The sequence below is a fragment of the Anomaloglossus baeobatrachus genome, chromosome 5 (genome assembly GCF_048569485.1).
Source record: "Anomaloglossus baeobatrachus isolate aAnoBae1 chromosome 5, aAnoBae1.hap1, whole genome shotgun sequence".
NCBI classification, from domain to species: Eukaryota; Metazoa; Chordata; class Amphibia; order Anura; family Aromobatidae; genus Anomaloglossus; species Anomaloglossus baeobatrachus.
In genome coordinates this window covers 92,536,146-92,559,687 of record NC_134357.1, presented here as the reverse complement: position 1 = coordinate 92,559,687, position 23,542 = coordinate 92,536,146, and the positions used below count along the sequence as shown (strand labels likewise).

The 23,542-nt window shown below is 44.5% G+C and overlaps 1 protein-coding gene across 1 annotated transcript in view; it reads right to left on the bottom strand.

Annotated features, from left to right (window-relative positions):
* Positions 1 to 19,684, bottom strand: part of UBE2D1 (ubiquitin conjugating enzyme E2 D1) — a 48,344-nt gene extending 28,660 nt beyond the window's left edge. The window contains exon 1 of the mRNA XM_075348714.1: positions 19,479 to 19,684. Coding sequence (XP_075204829.1) covers positions 19,479 to 19,502 — 24 coding nt within the window. The 5' untranslated portion in view covers positions 19,503 to 19,684. The remainder of the gene's footprint in view (positions 1 to 19,478) is intronic.
* Between the last annotated feature and the right edge of the window lie 3,858 nt (positions 19,685 to 23,542).

Here is a 23,542-nt window from a genome sequence, read left to right as displayed (position 1 = left end):
AGCAACATCGCTGCTGAGGCACGACTTTTATGACGTAGCAGCGATGTTGCTAGTGATGTTGCTGTGTGTGACATCCAGCAACAACCTGGCCCCTGCTGTGAGGTCGTTGGTTGTTGCTGAATGTCCTGGACCATTTTTTAGTTGTTGCTGTCCCGCTGTGAACCACACATCGCTGTGTGTGACAGCGACAGAGCAACAACTAAATGTGCAGTGAGCAGGAGCAGGAGCCGGCTTCTTCGGACGCTGGTAACCAATGTAAACATCGGGTAACCAAGAAGCCCTTACCTTGGTTACCTAATGTTTACCTTCGTTACCAGCGTCCGCCGCTCTCACGCTGTCAGTGCACGGCTCCTGCTCCCTGCACATGTAGCCGGAGTACACATCGGGTAATTATCCCGATGTGTACTGTGGCTAGGTGTGCAGGGAGCCAGCGCTAAGTGGTGTGCGCTGGTAACCAAGGTAAATATCGGGTTTGTTACCCGATATTTACCTTAGTTACCAAGCGCAGCATAGTTTCCACGTGCTGCTGCTGGCTGGGGGCTGGTCACTGGTTGCTGGTGAGATCTGCCTGTGTGACAGCTCACCAGCAACCAGTGTAGCGACGCTCCAGCGATCCCTGCCAGGTCAGGTTGCTGGTGGGATCGCTGGAGTGTCGCTTAGGCTGCTTTCACACCTCCGGTTTCTGCAATGCGGCACAATCCGGCACTTTGCAGGAAAATCGCAACCGTTTTTTTTTTGCTGCCGGTTGCGTTTTTCCTGCATAGACTTTAATTACTGCCGAATGGCCTTGCGTTCCATCCGGTTTTTGCCGCATGCGGCAGATTTAGCCGATGCGGCGGCCGGATGGAACGTTGCCTGGCACGTTTTTTTCGTGCGGCAAAAAAAACCCGCATCGCGACGCATCCTGCCGATGCGGCGCATTTTTCAATGCATGCCTATGGCGGCCAGATGCGGCAAACACCGCATCTGGCCGCCGCATGCGGTTTTTGCCACTGCGCATGCTCAGTAGCATGCCGGAAGCGGCAAAAACCGGACGGGCCGCATGGGAAAAACTTATGCAAAGGATGCGGTGTTTTCACTGCATCCGTTGCATAGCTTGCACAGCCGGATTGAGCCGCACAGCTCAAGCCGGATGTGTGAAAGCAGCCTTAGTGTGACATCTCACCAGCCACCTCCTAGCAACTTACCAGCGATCCCTATCAGGTTGCATCGTTGTTGGGATTGCTGGTAAGTTGTTTAGTGTGACTAGGCCTTTAGTCTCCAGGCCTGCCGTCCGTTCTTCTAAGGGTTGTTAAAACAAATGTCTGGAATTATTCACCATTTTCGGTATTACCATTTATGATGACCTTTGACACATTCAGAGCAGGAATGAAGGTGTCACATGGATTTATGTCTTTTTACATCAATTAAGAAATGTGTTCCTCAGACCATCCGGGGGCATCACAGCCCGGACCAGACCCCCAATCAGAGGACAATAAAAGTTTCACACTGCTTATCTATGAACTACAACAATATTTATGGCCACAACAGTTTGCCCCCTTGCCATAGTGATAGTTCTGCTTCACATAACTTTTTTTTATTTTTTTTACTGCACTATTCTAAGTCCTGTTGTGTATAAATATGTGACTCTTCAGATTTTGTGTTATACCATGCCTGATGAAGGGACCCGAGTTGTCTCGAAAGCTTGCAATTATTACCATCTTTTCAGTTAGCCATTAAAAAGGTATCAACCACTGAGGACTCTGTTCTTTTAAACAAACATTTTTGGAGACATTCAGAATTCCAGCTACAGGACTGACTTCACTATATCCAGGATCCAACCGCTGGATGAGATCTCTGCCCAGGCTGGGAAGAAGAGAGTGTTCCTCCTATCCAGGGAACAGTGCACTGGGACTACCTTGTTCCTCCCAAGGAAAGGATTGACCAAACATGAGATCATTGTTCTTACTTCTCGTCATGCAACTTCTGATCCCTGCGAGTTCTCCTTCGGCTGTAATCTTATCCAGAAGGCTCTCATATTCCCAGATAGGCAGGTTAGGAAATCCCTTCTATCCTCTGCCCTGTTCAAAATGTCATCCAGAATGGAACCAAACAAGTACTCGCCATCACATGGAATGAAGTATAATTTGGCCTTCAATTGAACATCCACCAGCCAAAACTTGAGCCACAGCACCCTAAGGCTATGTACGCACTGGGAAATGAAATTTCCTTGCGTAAATTCCGCAGGCTCTCAAAGATCTTATCACCTGCGGAAAAAAATCCGCATCAAATCCGCACGCGGATTGTCGCGTTTTGTTGCGGATTTGGTGCGGTTTTTCTGCAAGCTGTTCCCTGCGTGATTTTTACATTAGATTAGGGAAAACCCGCAGCTACCTGCGGAAAAGAAGTGACATGCACTTGTTTTTGCTGCGGGATTTCCACAGCAAAACATGCAGCTGTCAAATTCTACCTAGTGCGCACAGGATTTTTTTTCTCCATAGGATTTGCTGGTAATTCACTGCAGAGATGTTATGAACATTTTCTGCATCGAAACATGCAGCAAATCCGCGGCAAAATCCCGCAAGTGCGCACATAGCCTAAAGGCTGCATTGGACAAGCCCGCTGACCTGGTAGTAAAAGTTTGTAGAAACATCCACCAAAAGAGCGGTTTCTCACAGAAGAGGGAGGAAGGGCAGGATCTTAGCCAATGGCACATTACTCCTTAGTTGGCTTTCCAGCTGGTTTATACAGATCATCGACCTCTTCATGCAGTTTGGAGGATAGCTGAATTCAGAGTCTTGCTGAGGACTCCCAGGTATGTTTAAGGTCTTCCTCAGGATTTACCATCTAAACGGGGATCCTTCCGAAGTCCCATATTTTTAGAGCATCCAAATATTTTTTGGAGGACTTAGCCACTGCCACATCTACACAGATCTCAGCGTTGTAACCTCTGGGATGCCCATGGTGGCCCTCACAGCCTTGACTTGTGGTCAAAAGGGAAGTAAGGCATACCCACTGCATCATCAGAGGCTGACTAGCAGAAAGTATCCAACTCACATTCTCCCGCAGACTTCTGACTCGCTAGACTCAGAAGACACCACCCTGGACCACGCCTTCTCCCCCATCCCTCTTCTGATGGTCTAAGGCCTTAATGAAATATTTAATCTACGCCTTTATGACAGATTTAAGGAAACAAACTAATGTGAAGGAGAGGTGCTGCCCTTTCTTCAGGACGTTTCCTTCCTTGTGGGGCGGATCTCCCCCTTTGGAGAGGTGCTGTTATGGGGGTGGGGGGGGGGGTGGAGTATTAAACACGCTTACTGAAAATTAATACTTTGTACAAGAGCCTTTGTTGGCTATGACAACTTTAATATGTCTCCTGTGCCATTTCTCATTATTACACATTGGTTTGATTTTTTTGCCCAGTTAAACTGGATGGGGTGTTACTGACATCTGGTGAGAATCTCATGTCAATAGCACCTTTAGAAATATACTTAGAAACTTGGAGACGTGTTTAATATGCCGATGAGCAAAAGGGTAAATGTTTTGAACTTTTGGCTTTCAGTCTCAACATCGCACCAGCCACTACAGCTTTGAGAGAGCATACCTTCATTTTATAGGCAATCTTGGCTCGCTCATACATAAATTTGACTAGCAAACATTTAGAATACGATTAGTTATGCAGACATCTGGTGAGAATTACATGTCAATAGCACCTTTAGGAATATATTTAATTAGAAAATTGGTGACAGGTTCAATACTTATGTCACCCGCTGTATAAGGTAGCAGATCACAGTTCAGCCTCCCTCATGGAATACTTCTAACTTCTTAAAAGGGAACCTGTCAGGTCACCTATGCAACCAGAACTACACGCAGTTCTGGGTGAATATTCCTAATCCCTGCCTAACTGTCCCTGTATACACTAGCATCAATAAAGAGATCTTTATAAAAAGTATTTGTAAAGATCCTTTATGATATGCTAATGAGCTTAGGGGGACAATTCGCAAGGTTGTTAGTTCCTGCGGTTATCCCTCCCTCTTAGCATGGCAGCATGCCCACAGGGAAAAGCTACCATGGTATTCAATGCAGCATCACCAGCTATGACATGCGTACCTGTGTAAACTGTCACCGCTGATCTGAATGCCAGGCGGGTCCAGTCGTGCGCAGTATGAAGCAGAGTGTACGCGTCCTGGCTTCAAAGAGGTCTAGTGCGCATGATCAGAAGTGCTGGGACTTCTGATCAGTGGTGACAGTGGACACAGGTACACATGTCACCGCTGATGACGCTGCATTGAATAGCATGTTAGCACACTCTTGTGGGCGTACCAGCATGCACAGAGGGTGGAATGAGCACAGGAATTAACGCCCTTGTGACTAGTCCCTGCGTTTATTAGCCTACCATAAAGAATCTTTAGAAATATTTTCTAAAGATCTATGTATTCTACTAGATACAAGGCCAGTTAGACAGGGATTAGCAATATGCACCCAGAACCGCTCGTGGTTCTTGGTGTATATTACACATGACAGGTTCACTGTAAAGGAGAATGTAGAAGGGGAGCCAATTCTAGCATCACTACAGCAGAGATCGTGATTATTTCTAAGCATAGCGGAATAAGTGAGGGTTGAAATCAGGAAATCTACATTGAGGCTGATAAGATCATAGGAGGGAAGAGGAAGCTGATACATGAAAGTAAAAAATATTTACTACACCTATACATTGCATATGCAAGGGGGATTAAAAAAAAAAAAAAAAAAAAAAAAAGCACAGGACTGTTTTATAAAAGTTTGAGAAACATGCATCAGAACCTGTGCGCACGCTGCGGAGTTGCCGTGGATGTCGCTGCAGAAAATGTTTAACATTTCTGCAGTCATTCCTAAGCAAAATCTATGGGGGATAAAAAAAAAAAAAAAAAAAAAAAAAAAAAAAGCTGTGCGCACACTGCGTTTTTTTATACCTACGGATTTACTCGTGGAATTTCCGCTGTGGAATTAATACGCATGTCACTTTTCTGCAGGTACCTGCGGTTTTGCCATTATTAGTGAAAACCCCAGAAAATCCGCATCAATTCCGCGGTTAAACCGAATGCAGAATTTGCATGCGTATTTCTGCGGGAATCTTTCAGAGGGTCCGGAATTTTCTTAAGAAAATTTTATTTTCTAGTGCGCACATAACCTTAAAGTTATCTGGGGGCAAGACCATGAGGATTACATGGGTGAGGGTCTGAGTTCAGTCTCAGCTCTGCTCGTCAATCAGCTCTCTGGAGGGAACGCAATATACCCTCATCCGTTTGGCAGGCACAGCCCTGTACTTTTGGTAGTGACAGTACCTTGTACTCCAGCTAAGTCATGATTACTTGAATGGGACAAATCAATAGTAATCTGTAATGTTAGTCATAGTTTCTGCTATATGTACAGAGCTGCACCTCAAACAATGAAAGGGACAATGCAATTCTGCTCTTTAAACTGAGCAGTATAGTTATGTCCTAGCGACCAGTGCTAATCCCCACCTGCTTCTGCGGGCTGTAAGCGAGGATCCGCGCACGTCAGCTGATTTACACAGTCGACATGCGTGCCTAGAAGGTACAAGTGGAATCGCTATCCACCTGTACCTGTACCTTTAACCCTTAAAAAAAAAAAAAAAAACTGTCAATATGTGACAGCGCCATTATAATAGTGATCGGCACTAAAATTTTACTCACCAACCTATACAGGAAGTCACGTGACGTGTTCACATGGATCTGGTGGTTGTCATGGTAGCACATGGTCATGTGATGACTCTTTTAGCTCACATGACTAAAATCCTGTAAGAAGCAGTCGAGTACTGCAGCTTCCTGGAGATTATTTCCCCTGGTCTGAGCAGTGCTGCTCTGATCGTGAGAGAGGAACAAGCGATCAGATTGCTGATCCTTAGAGTTCTCTAAGGGGACTAATAAAAATTAAAAAAAACATGCCCATCCTCCCTTCAGTGTAAATGCTCTAATGCTGTTTTTGGCTGGCTGTACGTGGGGAGACATGGACTGCCCATCAATAATTGGCTTCCATTATACTCGTTACTCCAGTGGAACCCGTCCCAGTGTCTGACCTGCTCGATCTGAGTAACGAGCACCTTAGTGCTTGCTCATCATTAATAGTAAGAAAGCATCAATAGTCATAAAGTAAAAGACTAGAAAACAAATGCAGTTGCGGCAAATACCGGCCTAGTGGGGCTTATTCACCAACAGTCATTTCTTATAACACACAGACCACTCCTTTATAATCCAGAGCAAAATAAGTGCAGAGAATTAATCATAAGACAAGAAAAATGTCACATAACCAGTTTATGTTCATAGCTGAATTGGAAATTTTCAATTGGAAGATAAGACCTAAGTGTACAAAACTATGAAGGGAAAACATCCCCTGCCCTAACCTTACAGCAATGCCAGAAATACACAGAAGTGACAGGAGTTGTCATTAAAAGGGATTTCCAACACTTTGCTGATGATCTATCCCGAGGATGGGACCATCAGAACCAGAGGTGGTCAACACTGGGCTGCTCCGTACACCTTTCACATCCACCCTCTGGAAACACCTGATCAGTGGGGGTGGGTGCCAAGTATTAGACCCCCAATGATCTAATAATGACGACCTATCCTAAAAGAAGTCACGGATATCAAAGTGGGGTGGAACACTCCTTTAACTTGTTACATCTGTGGTCAGAATGGACTCAAACGCAATCAGCTGTATAATAACCTTTTGTGAATCCTCTAGTAACATATTACAGAGACCACAAAACAAAATAACAAAAGTTCCCCAAAGTCCAGCTCTCCAGTAACGCATAATGGATGATCCATCCGGAATTTGTCCTGATCTGTGAGCATTGACAGGGATCTTGTGGCTGTTTTCAAGTCAGGCAGATGTGGACTTGACCCAATAAATATGTAAGATGGATAGATGTCAGTCAATATACAGAACGAAAGACCAGATATTTCATTTACAATTACAGCAAGACCCCAAATCCAAAAAGATTCTCTATAAACCAGCGGCCAAGAAAAAAAAAAAAAGTTATTGTTTTGCTACAAACAGTGCATGTTCTAACTAAACAAGCATCTAGCAAATGGACTGGATAAATGGGCCGAGTGCCCAGACTTAAATCTGCGCGTCCAGGCATTTATGTACTTGTTACACCCAGTTTTAGGTCAAGCAAATATCATTTAAACAGTCGGTTATCCCTGATGTAACCGGAGCGTGTACAGAAGGAAAAAAATAAAATACACATACACACACCTATATCATAATTAAATATATATACAGAGCCTTGCAAAGGTATTCAGCCTCCTTGAAGTTTTCAACCTTTTCTTACATTTCAGGCTTCAAACAAAGATGAAAATGTTAATGTTCTGCTGAAGAACAAACAAGAAGTGGGACACAATTGTGAAGTTAAATGAAATTTATTGTTTATTTTAAACTTTTTTAAATAGGAATAAACTGAAAATGGGTGCGTGCAATATTCATCCCCTTTCCTTTCAGTGCAGCAAACTGACTCCAGAAGTTCATTGAGGATCTCTGAATGATCCAATGTTGTCCTAAATGACTGATGATAAATATAATCCCCCTGTGTGTAATGAAGTCTCCGTATAAATGCACCTGCTCTGTGATAGTCTCAGTGTTCTGTGTAAAGTGCAGATAGTATCATGAAGACCAAGGAACACAACAGGCAGGTCCGTGATACTGTTGGAGAAGTTTAAAGCCGGATTTGGTTACAAAAAAAAAAAAAAAGTTTCACAACTGTAAAAACATCCCCAGGAGCACTGTGCAAGCGATAATATTTAAATGGAAGGAGTATCATACCACTGCAAATCTACCAAGACCCGGCCGTCCATCCAAACTTTCATCTCAAACAAGGAGAAGACTGATCAGAGATGCAGCCAAGAGGCCCATGATCACTGAATTAACTGCAGAGATCTACAGCTGAGATGGGAGAGTCTGTCCATAGGACAACAATACACTGCACAAATCTGGCCTTTATAGAAGAGTGGCAAGAAGAAAGCCATTTCTCAAAGATATCCATAAAAAGTGTAATTTAAACTTTGCCACAAGCCACCTGGGAGACACCAAACATGTGGAAGAAGGTGCTCTGGTCAGATGAAACCAAAAGCAAACTTTTTGGGTACAATGCCAAATGATATGTTTGGCGTAAAAGCAACAGCTCATTACCCTGAGCACGCCATCCCCAGTGTCAAACATGGTGGTGGCAGGCTGGCAGCATCATGGTTTGGGCCTGCTTTTCTTCAGCAGGGACAGAGAAGATTGTTAAAATTGATGGGAAGATGGATTGAGCCAAATACCAGGACCATTCTTGAAGAAAACCTATTGGAGTCTGCAAAAGACCTGAGACTGGGACAGAGATTTGTCTTCCAACAAGACAATGATCCCAAACAAAGCAAAATCTACAATGCAATGTTTCACAATTATACGTATCCAGGTGTTAGAATGGTCACGTCAAAGTCCAGACCTGAATCCAATCGAGAATCTGTGGAAAGCTGAAAACTGCTGTTCACAAACGCTCTCCATCCAACCTCACTCAGCTCCAGCTGTTTGCAAAGGAAGAATGGGCAAGAATTTCAGTCTCTCGATGTGTAAAACTGGTAGAGACATACCCGAAGCGAATTGTGCTGTAATCGTAGGAAAAGGTGGCACTACAAAAGTATTAACTTAAGGGGATGAATAATATTGCACACCCCAATTTTCAGTTTTTATATTTTACAAAAATTTAAAATAAGCAATACATTTTGTTCAACTTCACAATTGTGTCCCACTTGTTGTTGATTCAACGTAACATTAACATTTTTATCTTTATGTTTGAAGCCTGAAATGTGGGAAAAGATTGAAAAATTCAAAGGAGCAAATACTTTCGCAAGGCACGAATATATATTATATAAATTATTGTTAGAAGGACTAGAGAAGAGAACCGATATTGAAAGTAAATTTACAAAAAGGCGCTATTGACAAGAATTTCTTCCTAGATGTTAACAATCCATCCAAACCATAGTCAAAGAATTGAAACCATAGATGTCCAAACATTTTAGTGATCAGTAATGAGACATGACAGGGAAAAAGTATTGAACACAATGAAATTTGACCCTTTGTACAAAAGCCTTTGTTAGTGGTGACCGCTTCGAGATGCCTCCAGTATGGAAAATTTAGTCGCATGCACTGCTCAGGTGTGATTTTAGACCATTCTTCCACACAAACTTCAAACCCTGAAGCTTCTGTGGGCTCGTATGAACTTTGAGCTTTAGTTCTTTACTTAAATTTTCTATTGGATTCAGGTCAAGTGATTGGCTGAGCCATTTATTTTCCTTTCTCTGAATCCAATTGAGAGTTTTCTTGTCTGTGTGTTTGGCGTAATTGTATTGCTGAAATGTCCACCCTTATTTCATCATCATCCTGGTAGATCGTTTGTTTTATTTTTAATCAAAAATGTCTTGTAATATTTCTCTATTCATAATTCAATTATATGAAGCTTGCCAGTGACGTATGCTGAACGGCCCTACACCATGATATTACCACCTTTTGCAACTTTTAGATGGAAAGGTCTGGAGACAACTCACTGTTTTTTCCCATTATGAGCAGTTTCTTGTGTGGCACCTTGTAATGAGACATCTTTTTATAGACCATCAGTTGAAGTATATTTTTCAATAAAGGAACAAGATTGCTTAACTACTGACAGATTTCCGCTAGTTACATTGCTTTTTCTGCATGTGTTCAATACTTTTTCCCTGTGTCATTTATCATTATTAGGCTATGTGCGCACGTTGTGTAAATTCATGCAGTTACGCTGCGCTTTGCAGCGCAGCGTAACTGCATGCGTCCTGCGTCCCCTGCACAGTCTATGGAGATTGTGCAGGGGCCGTGCGCATGTGGCGTCTCAGAGCGCAGCGCTTCGGCTACTGCCGAAGCGCTGCGCAAAAAGAAGTGACATGTCACTTCCTCCGTGCGCTTTGCCGGCAGCTCCTGCTCTGTCTATGGCAGGAGCTGCAGGCAGAGCGCACGTTCTCGCCGGCACCATGCGCTTCAGAAGGGAGCTTTTCAGCTGCGCTCTGAAGCGCACCTTTTCGGTGCTGGGCTAGTACGCAACGTGCGCACATACCCTTACACTTAATTTATGGACAGCTATGGCATAATTTCTTTGCCTGTGTGGATTGGATGGGTTGGCCATTGTGGAATGAATAGGCCATTAATGTCTGATCGGCTGGTGTTCAACACCCATCACCCCCCACAATCAGTTGTTCTCTGTGCTAACGGCGGTAGACTAACCGGAAATGCTTAATTCCAGAACTGCTTAGTCTTCGCCTAGTGGCCGCAGCTGGGTACTGCACATCCGCAATCTATTGATTTGAATGGAAGGCCGATATGCAGTACCTGGGAGCAGCTGCTTTCAGAAGATGGAGCAACTCCAGAACTGAGCATTACTGCTCACCTGCTGCCATCACCGCCAACGAAAACTACTAATTGGTGGGGGTGCCGGGTGTTGGACCCTAGCCGTTTAGACATTGATGACCTATCTCAAGAATAGGCCATCAATGTAAAAGTAGTGGAGAACCTTTTAAAATAATTTAAATCTCCTGGTCCAGATAAATTACATCCTACTGTACTATAAGAGGAAATTGCAGAACCTCTAGTAAGAATCTTTGAATATCCTGGAGAACAGAAGTCCCAAAACATTGAAAGGAAAATGTCCTTAAAAAAAAAAAAAAAAAAAAAAAAAAATGATAAGATAGAGCCAGAAAATTACAGGCCAGTGAGCCTTACTTTTGTTGAAATATATTTCCTGGTATAAATTAAAATAGCATGTATGCAAGTATTTGGATAAGAATACAGTAATTAACAAGAGCCAGCATGGGTTTGTAGCAAAGTCATGCCTGACTAATTTAATTTCCTTACATCATGAAATCACCGACAGGGTAGATCAGGGAAATGCAGTGGATATAGTATATCATGACTTCAGCAAAGCATCTCATACTATCCTTATTAAAAATATGACCAAGTATGAGATGGATAAAGGTATGGTTAGGTGGAGTAATAGACTCCATGATCATACTTAATGAGTGGTAATAAATGGTTGCACATCCAATTGTATGAGTGTTTAAAGTGGGATACCACAAGGCTCTCTTGGCCCCAGTGTTTAACATTTTTATAAATGATCTACATAAGGGAACTGTATTGGTATTTAACAGGTAGATATGCAAAATTCTACTTGTAAAAGGATAAGGCTCAGCCAATATAGTGGAGGTATATTGAGGTGCACTTGTTGGTTTCCAAACCGCAAGTCAAATTAGGTACAAGGCACTCGTTAATTTTCATATAATTTATTCCAAAATAGTTTTAAACATGTGACGTTTCAGCCACTAGGTGGCCTTCAGACAACTGGTATCACAAACTGGCCAAAATTGGAGTGTCTAGGCAACGGTATCCACCGCATAACGGTGGATACCATTGCCTTGACACTCCAATTTTGGCCAGTTTATTATACCAGTTGTCTGATGAAAGCCACCCAGTGGCTGAAATGTCACATGTTTAAAACTATTTTGGAATAAATTATATGAAAATTAACCCTTTAGAGTGCCTTGCAAAATTCTACATCTGGGCCAGACAAAAACAAAACAAAACATTTCAGAATGAGAGGAATATAACTAAACAGCGCATATGAAAAAGATGAGTATACTAATAGATCACAGACAGCACATGAGTCAGCAGTGTGATGCAGCAGTAAAGAGGCAAACAGTTCTGGGATGTATTAGGTGAAGCATACAATTTAGCCCACCTGAAGTAATTATCCCCTCTACTGCTTTGGTGAGACCTCATCTGAATACTGTGTCCAGTTCTAAGCAACACAAAAAAAAAATAAAAAATTGTACAAGGAAAAATAAGAAGCATGTGCACGAGACTACAGGAATCTTATTTACTTTGCTGGTACTAGGAAATACTTCTGTATTTGTGAGAAAACTGCAGGGGGGGGGGGGGTGTGCTAAAATACAGCAAATATTTAAGGTGTGCACACAGGCCCCTGTGGATGTGTACAGCAAGGAGTTACATTACTGTTGTGTCCACATTCCCAGATACGGTCAGACCTGCTATATGTTACCATATATATACCTAGGGAAAATACTGTATCTGCGGTTTCCAAAACGGGCAAGTTTTGAGAGCCCTCACCTACCGACGGCTCATTGACTCACAAGCTGTTCAATAAGTTTCTGAAAACCTTTCAACCAAGAAACGGCCTCCTCTTTCCAGGGCAGTGATGATCCAACGTAATAGCGGCATATCTACAGAGTGATGAATCGAGGCAGATTCATGGTCACTCAGGGGTTACTCATGACAGTGAACCACATGCAGAGAATGGAGTGGTCAGATGTAGAAAACCATATATACTATACAGACAACGTCAGCCATAAAGAAGAAACTACTCTGTACAAGTTCAGATGGGACAGATTCGAATGCAGATTCTGCACTGTATTAGTACAATATGTGTGGATGGGATTCTGGAAAACACCCGTGTCCTGTGATTTATCAAATAATCATAAATGCAGCAAAATCTCACTGCAGGTTTCAGTCTATGATTGATATCCAAGGACAATCCACACGTAAATCCAGAGCCAAATCGCCACAAAAACATCACACAATATAAAATCTGTAGCAGAAAAACTGCACTGTGTGGCTAAAGGGAATCTGTCACCAGGTTTTTGCTATCCAAGAGCAGCATAATGTAGAGACAGAGACCCTGATTCCAGCGATCTGTCACTTACTGAGCTGTTTGCTGTCATTTTGGTAAAATCAATGTCTTCTCTTCTACAGATCTAGCAGTTGATTGTGGAGCTCACACTGTGGCAGATTTTTTTTCCCATATACAGAATACACAGAAAAATGCCAATAAATGGTGGAGGAGGGGTTACACAGAGCTCATGAATATACTAGACTACATTGCAGCACACCAAGTAGTCCTGTAATGATAATCTACTGCTGATTAAACAGTGAATTTTAATGAGAACTACACTAAGCAGCCCAGTAAGTGACACCATTGGAATCAGGATCTTTGCCCCTATGTTATGCTGCTCTCAGATTAAGTGGCAAAAAACCCGGTGACAGATTCCTTTTAAGGGTACAGAATGCTTCTGTTCTGAAGCATTTTTTTTATTTATTTTAACAACTTGTTTTTATTTGCAGCTTTTTGACTTTAATGTCAAGTTTGATACAGATTCCACACTGAATCCTCAAAGAAGCGACGTGCAACATCTGCCACATGGTTTCCTTGTTGTGGGGGAAACAATATTTGCCCTGTTAAAATAATCAGGAGTCATTCAATTTAAAGCAGTTCGAGTGTAGATGCTATTGTACATCGGATACAATGTCCATGTAAAACAAAAACAAACCTCTGAGCAAACCCATACTTAAAAAGGGGTGGAGGGGGGGTGCAATGTAATGGCATAGCCACATTGTTTTTGACTACCATTGATAGTCTATCCTCAGGTTGGGTCATTGATGTCTGATTGGTGGGAGTACAGCATCCAGCACTTCAGCCAATTAGTTGTTCCTGGTGCCGCCACCAGTGGCCAGAACTATTCAGCTGCAGGGAAACAGCTCCTCAACTCTAACGCTATGTGCACACGCTGCGGAAAATTTGCGGAATTTGCTGTGATTTTTCTCGCTGAAATTCCGCAGATTTCTCAAAAATTCGCAGTACAGCGAGTCCCCAGCTATTTCTATGGCATTTGAGGAGTGCTGTGCCCCATGCTGCGTTTTTTTCCCCACAGCGTAAATAATGCTGCAGATTTTTCCGCAGGGAAATCCGCAGCATGTGAATTATTCCTGCGGATTTCTCCGCAGAGTCCCATACTTACATGCCTTGATAGAAGACACCGGAGTCACTTCCTTCGGTGCCGAGGAGCGCGGTGGAGCCAGGAGGTAGGCGGGGCCAGCACGAGCTCAGGTCATGTGACAACCAGAGCTAGTTCAGGCCCGCCCACCTTCTCCTGCAGAGTGGAAAGACAGACACGGCCGGAAAGTGAAGTGCTGCGTGATGGGGGTAAGTATGAACGAGCCGATCACTGCAGCACTTGTTCTGAATTGAGGATGCAGTGCCAGAGCCATGGTACTGTATCCTCAATGCAGAATGACCTCAGCATATCCGCAGGACATTCCGCAATAAAACCGCAGCATGGAAACAGACAAAGTTGTGCTGCGGTTTTCTGGGAGCTCCTGCGGATATATCCGCAGGACACATTCCCTGTGGGCACATAGCCTTAGGGGTACTTTGCACATTGCAACATTGCTACTGCGATATAGTCGAGGGTCAAATCGAAAGTGACGCACATCCGGCGCCGGTAACGACGTCGCAACGTTTAAAGCCTAGGAGAAAAGATGAACGAGCGTGAAACAGTCATAAATCGGTGATCTGTGTCACGTCGTTCATTTTCATAATATCGGTGCGTCCGCAGGTACGATGTTCTTTGTCGTTCCTGCAGCTCTACACATCGCTGTGTGTGAAGCCACAGGACCGACAAACATCTCCTTACCTGCGCCTGCCGTCCACCGGCAATGCGGAAGGAAAAAAAGTGGGCGGGATGTTTACATCCCGCTCATCTCCGCCCCTCCGCTTCTATTGACCGGCCGCTTAGTGATGTCGCTGTGACGCCGAACACACCGCCTCCTTGAAGGAGGGATACTTCGGCAGTCACAGCAACGTCGCCGAGCAGGTAAGTGCGTGGAGGCTGCCGTAGCGATAATAGCTACAGCAGCTCGCACTACATATATCGCATTTGCGATGGGGGCAGGGGCTATCGCGCTCGGCATCGCTATCATCGGCTAGCGATGTTGCCGCGTGCAAAGTACCCCTAAGGCTGAGGCCACACAAACATTACTGAGTGCTCGCATGACACTCTGCTCACGCTCGCAGCACAGCAGGAGCCAAGTGACGTGTGACTGTTGTCCGATCGTGCGATCAGACCGGCGCTGCGGAGGAGAGGGCCGGCTTTATCTCCCCATCTCCTCAGTTGCCAGATGATGTAAGAATTGCACTGCACTTGCATTACACTGGTATAACGCAAGAGTAAAGCGATGTTTCTCTTGCCCCATAGACTTAAATGGGTGCGAGTGAAACAAGCTCGCATTGCACCCACAGCATGCTGCAACTGTTTTCTTGGTTCGATTAAGGATGAGCAAACAATCGCTCATGGGAGATGCCCCATAGAGTAATATTGGTCTGAGTGGAATGTGATTTTTTTAATCTATAGCTCCGTCGCTGTATATTTCGCTGGCATGCCTTCTGCACATCATACTGGTGATGGGAATCACTGCTGGTTGTGGCACCATAAACACTGATGTAGGAAATGGTGACTAATGTCCCATCCCATTTCTACTGCAATCATTTTATTACCATTTTTCTATGACGCAATGAAATAAGATAAATGTGTTATTACTTCTGGCTTCAGTCCACATCTAATGTTATAGGTTTTACTCAGCAATTTGACTGCCGCCTACTGAATTGGGCAACATGCCGTAATATCGCCGTATGGAACTATTAGATGGCTACATCAAAAGGGTCCTCGGCAATTCAACTTTAATGGGCACAGGGCGCTGCTCCTCCGCACTGTCCCCCAACATCAATATCCGGCAGAGGGACACACAAACCCTGCAGCCATCATATTCCATCTGAGGGGAAGAAGAAAGCTAGGGCAGATTGTCAAAGCTACCGCCGATCAGAGGTGACGTGGTGCCCCCGTCAAACCAAGACCGGGGGACAATGTACACAATGGCATGTCTGGCAGATGACTACGATTTTGTGATATTCAACCACACTGGGGCTATTTAAGCTATTCTCAAGGTTTGAAGTTATCCCCTACCCACGGGATAGGTAATAACTCTTCGGTCACCGTGGCCCCCACCAATCCCTTTTAAAAGCCGCTGATTAATAGATGTGGTAGTTGCTGGATCATCCACACCATTCATTTTTCATAAAGAAATAGAGATTGCCAATTGCTGCAATAGGATGACCATATTACAATCATTGCAGCAGCGTACATCATCCATGGCTCCATTTAGCCACGTACACCAGTGTGAGCCACGGCAGGAAGACTCCCAAAAATTGGAAAGTTATCCCCTATCCTGTGAATACTCAAGTTTCAAACATGGGAACATGCCTTTAACATTGCCTTGTTTAGTAATAGAGCAATTCTTTACTCTAATGCATAGCATTACCATAAGCCATTACCCTGTATCATTATCTCTGCAATATCTCCACTAGATAACATCACTATGTGCAATCCACTTTCCTACACCATTCCCTGGAACAGCACTGCGTGTAATAACCCTTAAAGCAATAGTCCACTGCTAGGACACCCCCTTTGGATTTCACATTTCCCGAATGTTAAATCCCGCACCGGTGCCCTTCCAGTGATACCCCCGCATTTGGACACTGGGTGTCACGCGAGCACCATTAGTGCTGGCTTCTGTCTCCTCGTGTTTGGACCAAACGAGCAATCAGAGTGGGCACTGCGGCTGCACTCACTTCCTGCTGATTGCACGTTTGGTCCGAAGCTGGGGAAAGAAGCAGTCACTGATTGGACGAGGGGAGTCATGAGAGCCCCCAACAGGAGGGGAGTATAGGCTTTTTTACCTGGGGAAACATGTGGAATAAGAAGAGGGGTGTCCTAGCAGTGAACAACCCCTTTAAGGTCCATTTACACTGCAAAATTATTGTGATTGAGCATCTCTTGTTGATAACCCGATGAAAGAGTAAAACATTTGTTTGTTTAGTGAAGTAGTGCTGCATAAAAAGATAAATCACTCTCGGCAGCACAATGTCCTGCGTAAACAGTTCATGTGCAGCCGAGAACCATGACATCCTATGGGCACTGAACAAGTGAGATGGCACGGTGACATCTGCAGCGGGACGGCCTGAGTGATCAGGCTGAGCGTCCGTGGACCCGCACTAGTGGCTGGTGGTGGCTTTGCACCCCGGTTACGCATCGCTCTAGTATTCAGGCTCCTGTGCAGTGACGCGACGGTCCATCATGCCTTGTGCTGATCATCTCTCTACTGGGACAGTTATTTTTTACAGATATCACTATGGTTTGACATTCATGATTTCTTATTTATAAATAAGAACTATATAGTCACATTACTTCATGGTTTATACCTTATGGACACACACACACACACACACGAGGTTTTTACATTTGCAATGTAAACCATGAAATCAGCGGCAAAATCCATAACAATCAGCATCTAACCAATACACATTGTGTTCATCATCACAATGTTTTTCTCAATTTATGCCCCATGTGGACGGACCTTTTATTATTGAGACCCACAAAGTACTCTGAGAAAACATCCAACTCATCTCACTATACTATGATGTAGCAGTGGCATAGGGCGATCTTGGGCTGAGACCCCCATATCGGACAAAGTCGCCATGTAGCACCAGCTCATATGACACCGCACCTGTAGTGTCGCTCTGAGTCCTACTGATCTTGGAAATATTTCAAAAGACTGACGTGCACATCCTAAAAGTGTGTATAGGTGCCAGCTGAAAAACCTAGCAAATACAAAATGGATACAGCCGCACACTAAATGCCATCAATGTATAAGGGAACTCTGGTACTGCATTACTGCTATATGAAAAAATTAGATTTTTAGTTTATGAATTGGCCAATGCATGTAAGCCCGGAAACCAAACGGCTAGCTGCCCAGACAAGGATGTTTTTAACCTAGATAGTGGCATTTTAGTTAGGGACCCGGAATATTGAGATTTACCTTGCCGTTGGTTTCCGGGCTTACATGCATTGGCGAATTCATAAACTAAAAATCTCATTTTTTCATATAGCAGTAATGCAGTACCAGAGTTCCCTTATACATTGATGGCATTTAGTGTGCGGCTGTATCCATTTTGTATCCACTGATCTTGGAGGCATCAGGTCTTTCAAGGGTGTAATAAGACTTGGTACTTAGAGCACCACTCCAGCGGGATTTTTTCAGCACCAAGTATCCTGCCTCAGTCTTTTACTCACCCTCTGGCATTTTGATGCCTTTTCAGCACCGCTCTGGTCCTGTGGCACCATCTTGTGCTAGTAACATCTGAATGATCAAAAGGTTATGTCACAAGTGCCCAATAAAAGTCTATGAGAGCAAGAATGAGGCTCTCATAGACTTGTATTGAGTTGTCAACTCTGGTGCATTCCATGAAAGACTGGAGCTGCTGGCAAGTCACAACTCACAGGAGACCAACTGGAGAGGTGGTAATAGAAGCCAATGGACGGTGAGCATCAGATTGATGATAGAGGACTTAGCTTCAAAAGCACCATTACTGAAGGGAAAGGTAAATAAAAACCAAAACCCCGATGGAGTGGTGCTTTAAAGACAAGGCTATAGACACACCATGGCCACCGCAGTCACGGGTCAGGGCACTTCACCACCAGATGTTGATGCCATCAGTGCGTGGGGGCAACGTAGGAGCAGCACACACCAGGGAGGAGTGTATGGGGGCATTACAACCTCCTCCTACCAATGCATTATGGATAAGACAGACCCCTTTAAAATATTAAAGGCCCTAATGCCCATTAGAGGAATGTCAGGTAAAGCCACTGATTTCAGCAGGACGGGCTGCACTCTGCCTTAATGTCCCCGATAATGTTGGGGGGATAAAAAGTTAACACTGAATTAAACGTTGGATCTTTTTATTTCCCTGCAGAGATAAGTTGCCATCAGAGGTGTCCGGCAATAGCATATCCCTCTGACAACACATGCACGCTCAGCAACAGAGAGCATGCATATTTGTGGGCAAGAACAAGCATTTCAGTGTGTCCGGATCTCCATAGACAATGGCTGCTCTGTATTGTGTCATCCGGGTCATGTACGAAGCGCTGAGCAGACTGATATAATAGACGGAGGAGCGTAATCAGGTCCTGAGGGGCAGGACGGATAATATCCAGCCCCAAGAGGAAAACTCAAAATCCTAGAATAAAGTAGAGGTAAAATAGGAAATAACAGAGGGCACTTGGGTCAAAACACCCAAGTCCCCCACACTGATCAAAAGGCGTAAAAGCAAAAGCCACCTATTACAGGGAGCATGCGCGGTTTGTGTCTCTCCAGTGTTGTCCGTAGGACGGCCAGTGTGAACATGCTCACACACAGATAGAGATATATATATATATATATACACACACACACACCCACCCACCTATCTATCGCGCAGGCTCATTTTTTTATTTTTTGGCTTAAATATTCATACCCAGCAGAGAAAATGGCTCCTAGTATCAGATAGCGATACATAGGAAGCTGCCATACTGGTCACAGCAGTGACGTCATCATGGCGGAGCAGCAAACAAATGACGTGGTGGAGGGTAGCAGTTACAGTACTCCACCACAAGGGGGCGCGACAGCAGCGCGGTGCTGCACTGGAGATGGACGGAGATGACAGAGCACCAGAACAGGCGGCCTCCATTGTTTCCCCCAGTCACACTTACTTTCTGTATCCTCTTCAGTGCCATGGAGCAGTCTGGCTGGAGCACGCCGGGTAGGGCAGGTCGCCGGGCTGGTGGTGCTGGAGCGCTGGTGACCGGGAGGACGCGGGCCTGTCACTGCGGCTCTTCTCTACCGAGAGGAAGCGAGTCACTTACGATAACTGCCGGCGCGTATCCTGATTCACTGTGGGCGGAGCTTAGCGCCGGGGGCGGGGTTTTTCACGTCGCCTTTTTTCTTTCCGCTTTTAATAGATGACGTCAGAGGCGGCGTCTCGGGAATTGTAGTTTGCAGCTGTTTGTTTTGGATTTTTTTTCTCTTTTTTTTTTCAATAACTAAACTTTATTGAAATACGACAAAGAAACAAAAACACAAAGGCTGACTTTTGTCAGCTGATGAAAGTGTAAATAAGGCTATGTGCGCACTAGAAAAGTGATTTTTCTTAAGAAAATTTCTTGAGAAACTTCTGGGAGTTGAAGATTACCGCACCTGCGGTAAAAAAAAAACGCACCAAAACCGTGGGAAAAACGCATGCGATTTTGACGCGTTTTTTCCGCAGGTTGGTCCCTCCGGTTCCTCTGGGACACGGAGAGGTGTCTCTGAGGAAAGAAATGCATTTCTGTTTGCCTTTAAGTGCTCAAATGGCTACAAGTGCAAAGTGTTTGTAAGACTAAGGCTACTTTCACAGATCCGGTTTTTGCTCTGCAGCACAATACGGCGCTCTGCAGAAAAACCGCAACCGTTTTTTTTGCCGCCGGTTGCGGGTTTTTTTGCATAGACTTACATTAGTGGCGTATTGTGCCGCATGGGCTTGCGTTCGGTCCGGGTTTTGCCGCATGCGGCAGATTTAGCCGATGCCGCGGCCGGATGGAACGTTGCCTGCAACGTTTTTTGCTCCGGCAAAAAAAACGCATCGCGCTGCATTCGGCCGATGCGGCGCATTTTTCAATGCATGCCTATGGACGCCGGATGCTGCGCAATGTGGAAAAAACCGCATCCAGCCGCCGCATGCGGTTTCTTCCACTGCGCATGCTCAGTAGCGTGCCGCAACCGGAAAAAAACGGACCTGCCGCATGTAAAAACTTATGCAAAGGATGTGGTGTCTTCACCGCATCCGTTGCATAGGTTTCACAGCCGGATTGAGCTGCACGGCTCAAACCGGATGTGTGAAAGTAGCCTAAGCAACTTTGCAATTTACTAAAAATCCTCCCTGTCCTCAAAAGTGTTGCTAAGGTTAGGCCCCTTTCACAAATCAGTTTTTTGCCATCAGTCACAATCCATTGAATTTTGAAAAAAACGAATCCAGCGACTAATGCCACTGGATCCGTTTTTTTCTCCATGACTTGTATTAGCGACGGATTGCGATGGATGGCCTCATGTTTCATCTGTCGTTAGACGGATCCGTCGAAAAATGTTTGTCCGTCAGACGGCGACGACGGTCAAAGTAATGTTTTTTGTGGACGTCGAAAAAACGGACAGCGATGGATCCGTCGTCATCCGTCGTTTGGTATAATGGAAGCCTAAGGGCGCAGGATCCGTCGTCATCCGTCAAATGACGGAATCCGGTGACAGATTCCGTTTTTTTTTAACTGAGCATGCTCCAAGTATTATTTAGCCCCCAGCTTGTCGGATTTGTTGAAAAACGGATTGTGACTGATGGCAAAAAACTGATGTGTGAAAGGAGTGTTACCGACCACCGTGTTCTCAGAATAATCAGTTATGTAAGGCCACGTGCACACTGAGTATTTCATCACATTTTTACCTCAGTATTTGTAGCCAAAACCAGGAGTGGGACAATTAGAGGAAAAGTATAATAGAAACACGGGCACCACTTCTGTATTTATCACCCACTCCTGGTTTTGACTTACAAACACTGAATGTGTGCTTATGGCCGCACTCATACTTTCTGGCATTCTTACACTCAGACCTTGCCTCACCGCACAGTCCTACTAGACCATCACCTATCACTTGGTCTCAGGGTCCCTACTGGGCTCCTGTCTTCCCCCTAGGCTTAGGTCTACATCCGTCATATGGCCCCTCACTCACAGGTTTGTGCCCCAGCATATGAAACAGCCTCAGACTGGCCCTGTCCCACAAGTAAGGCTAGGTTCACATTTCCGTTGTTTTGCATCAGTCACATGCGTTGCTTAACGCATGTGACTGATGCGTTGTACAACGGATAACAAAGAACAGAATTCATTGTCGGACTTCGTTGTGTGCGGGGGGCGGAGTTCGAAGTGGGTGGAGCCAAGCAGGGCCGTAGCGCTGAGGACGTCAGTGCCGCGGGGACTGCAGGGCTGGGGACAGGTGAGTGTGTGTGTGTGTACACATGTGGAGTGCGGGAGGGGGCGGAGCCGAGCGGGGAAGTGTCGGGCTCCCTGCACACGTATCCAGGGTAAATATCGGGTAACTAAAAGCAAAGCACTTTTTGCTTGGTTACCCGATATTTACACTGGTTACCAGCGTACACCGCTTAGCGCTGACTCCCTGCACACGTATCCAGTGTAAATATCGGGTAACTAACCAAAGCGCATTGTTTGGTATCCCGATGTGTATCCTGGTTACGGGTGCAGGGAGCCAGAAAGAGCATGCGCAGCGGAATCCAACGGATTGCGCTGCTCAAAAAAATGTTACAGGCTGCGTTCCTTCCGCCCCTCGGTCAGTCGTTCCACGACTGATCAGTCGGGCGGAGGGTGCAACAAAGCATCATCAATCACAATCCTCCGCTCATACAGGTCTATGGGAACAACGGAATCCGCTAAACGGATTCCGTTGTTTACCAGAGCAGCGGATTGTGACTGATACAATTTAACGGAAGTGTGAACCTAGCTTAAGCCCTTGTTATTGCACTCGCAGTGAAGATCCAGTCGTTTGCATATAACACATTCTATCACTGAACTGCATGCTCAACTCTAGATTCACAAACATGACAAATCAGGATACATAGGACGCAGGCCTGGCCTGGTTGTTTTGTCATAAAGGGGGATGATAATGACCCACGACTCATCAGTTCAACATACAGGTGCATCTCAAATTAGAATATCATCAAAAAGTTAAAAAAAAATTTCAGTAGTTCAATACAAAAAGGGAAACACATACAGTATATTATATAGAGTCATTACACACAGAGGGATCTATTCCTATATATTATATAGAGTCATTACACACAGAAAGATCTATCCTCTATATATTATAAAGTGATCAATATCAAGTGGGTTGCTCAGTGGTTAGCACTGCAGTCTTGCAGCGCTGGGGTCCTGGGTTCAAATACCACCAAGGACACCATCTGCCAGGAGTTTGTATGTTCTCCCTGTGTTTGCGTGGGTTTCCTACCATACTCCAAAGACATAATAATAGGGAACCTAGATTGTGAGCCCCAATGGGGACAGAGTTGCCATTGTATGTAAAGCACTGTGGAATTAACAGCGCTATATAAATGAATAAATATTATATTATAAGTGTTTATTTCTGTTAATGTTGAGGATTATGGCTTACAGCCAATGAAAACCCAAAAGTCATTATCTCAGAAAATTAGAATATTATATAAGACCATTATATGGAGATAAGGTATGCACACCAGTGACTATGCAAGGGGAATACATGTAATAGCAGAAACTGCTGTGTGAATACTGACATGAAAAATTCAATAGCTATATGTAAGAATGAAATGTGAAAAATGGAACCTGCATTACTGCCATGAATATATGATTTTTTTAGGTTTTTGCACCCAGTTCAGACATAGAATGGTGTTCCAAACGTTATTCCTTATTTGTTAGTAGTTTTTCGTTTGTGAACCCTCCCCACTCACACCGATTGCCAATCCACATGATACGTATATATAGCCTGGGTCTCAGCTTCCCATACACGGTAAGTTTTTTAACTGCATGAGAGGACACACACAAGCTAGGGACCCCAACGTAGAGAAATACTTTGGCGTAGTGTTGGGGCTCTATTGCATTGATCAATTCAGTAGCTAAATTTCTCTTGATTCATATGTTCATGGCAGTAATGCAGGTTCCATTTTCATTCTTACATATAGCTATTGGATTTTTCATGTCAGTATTCACAC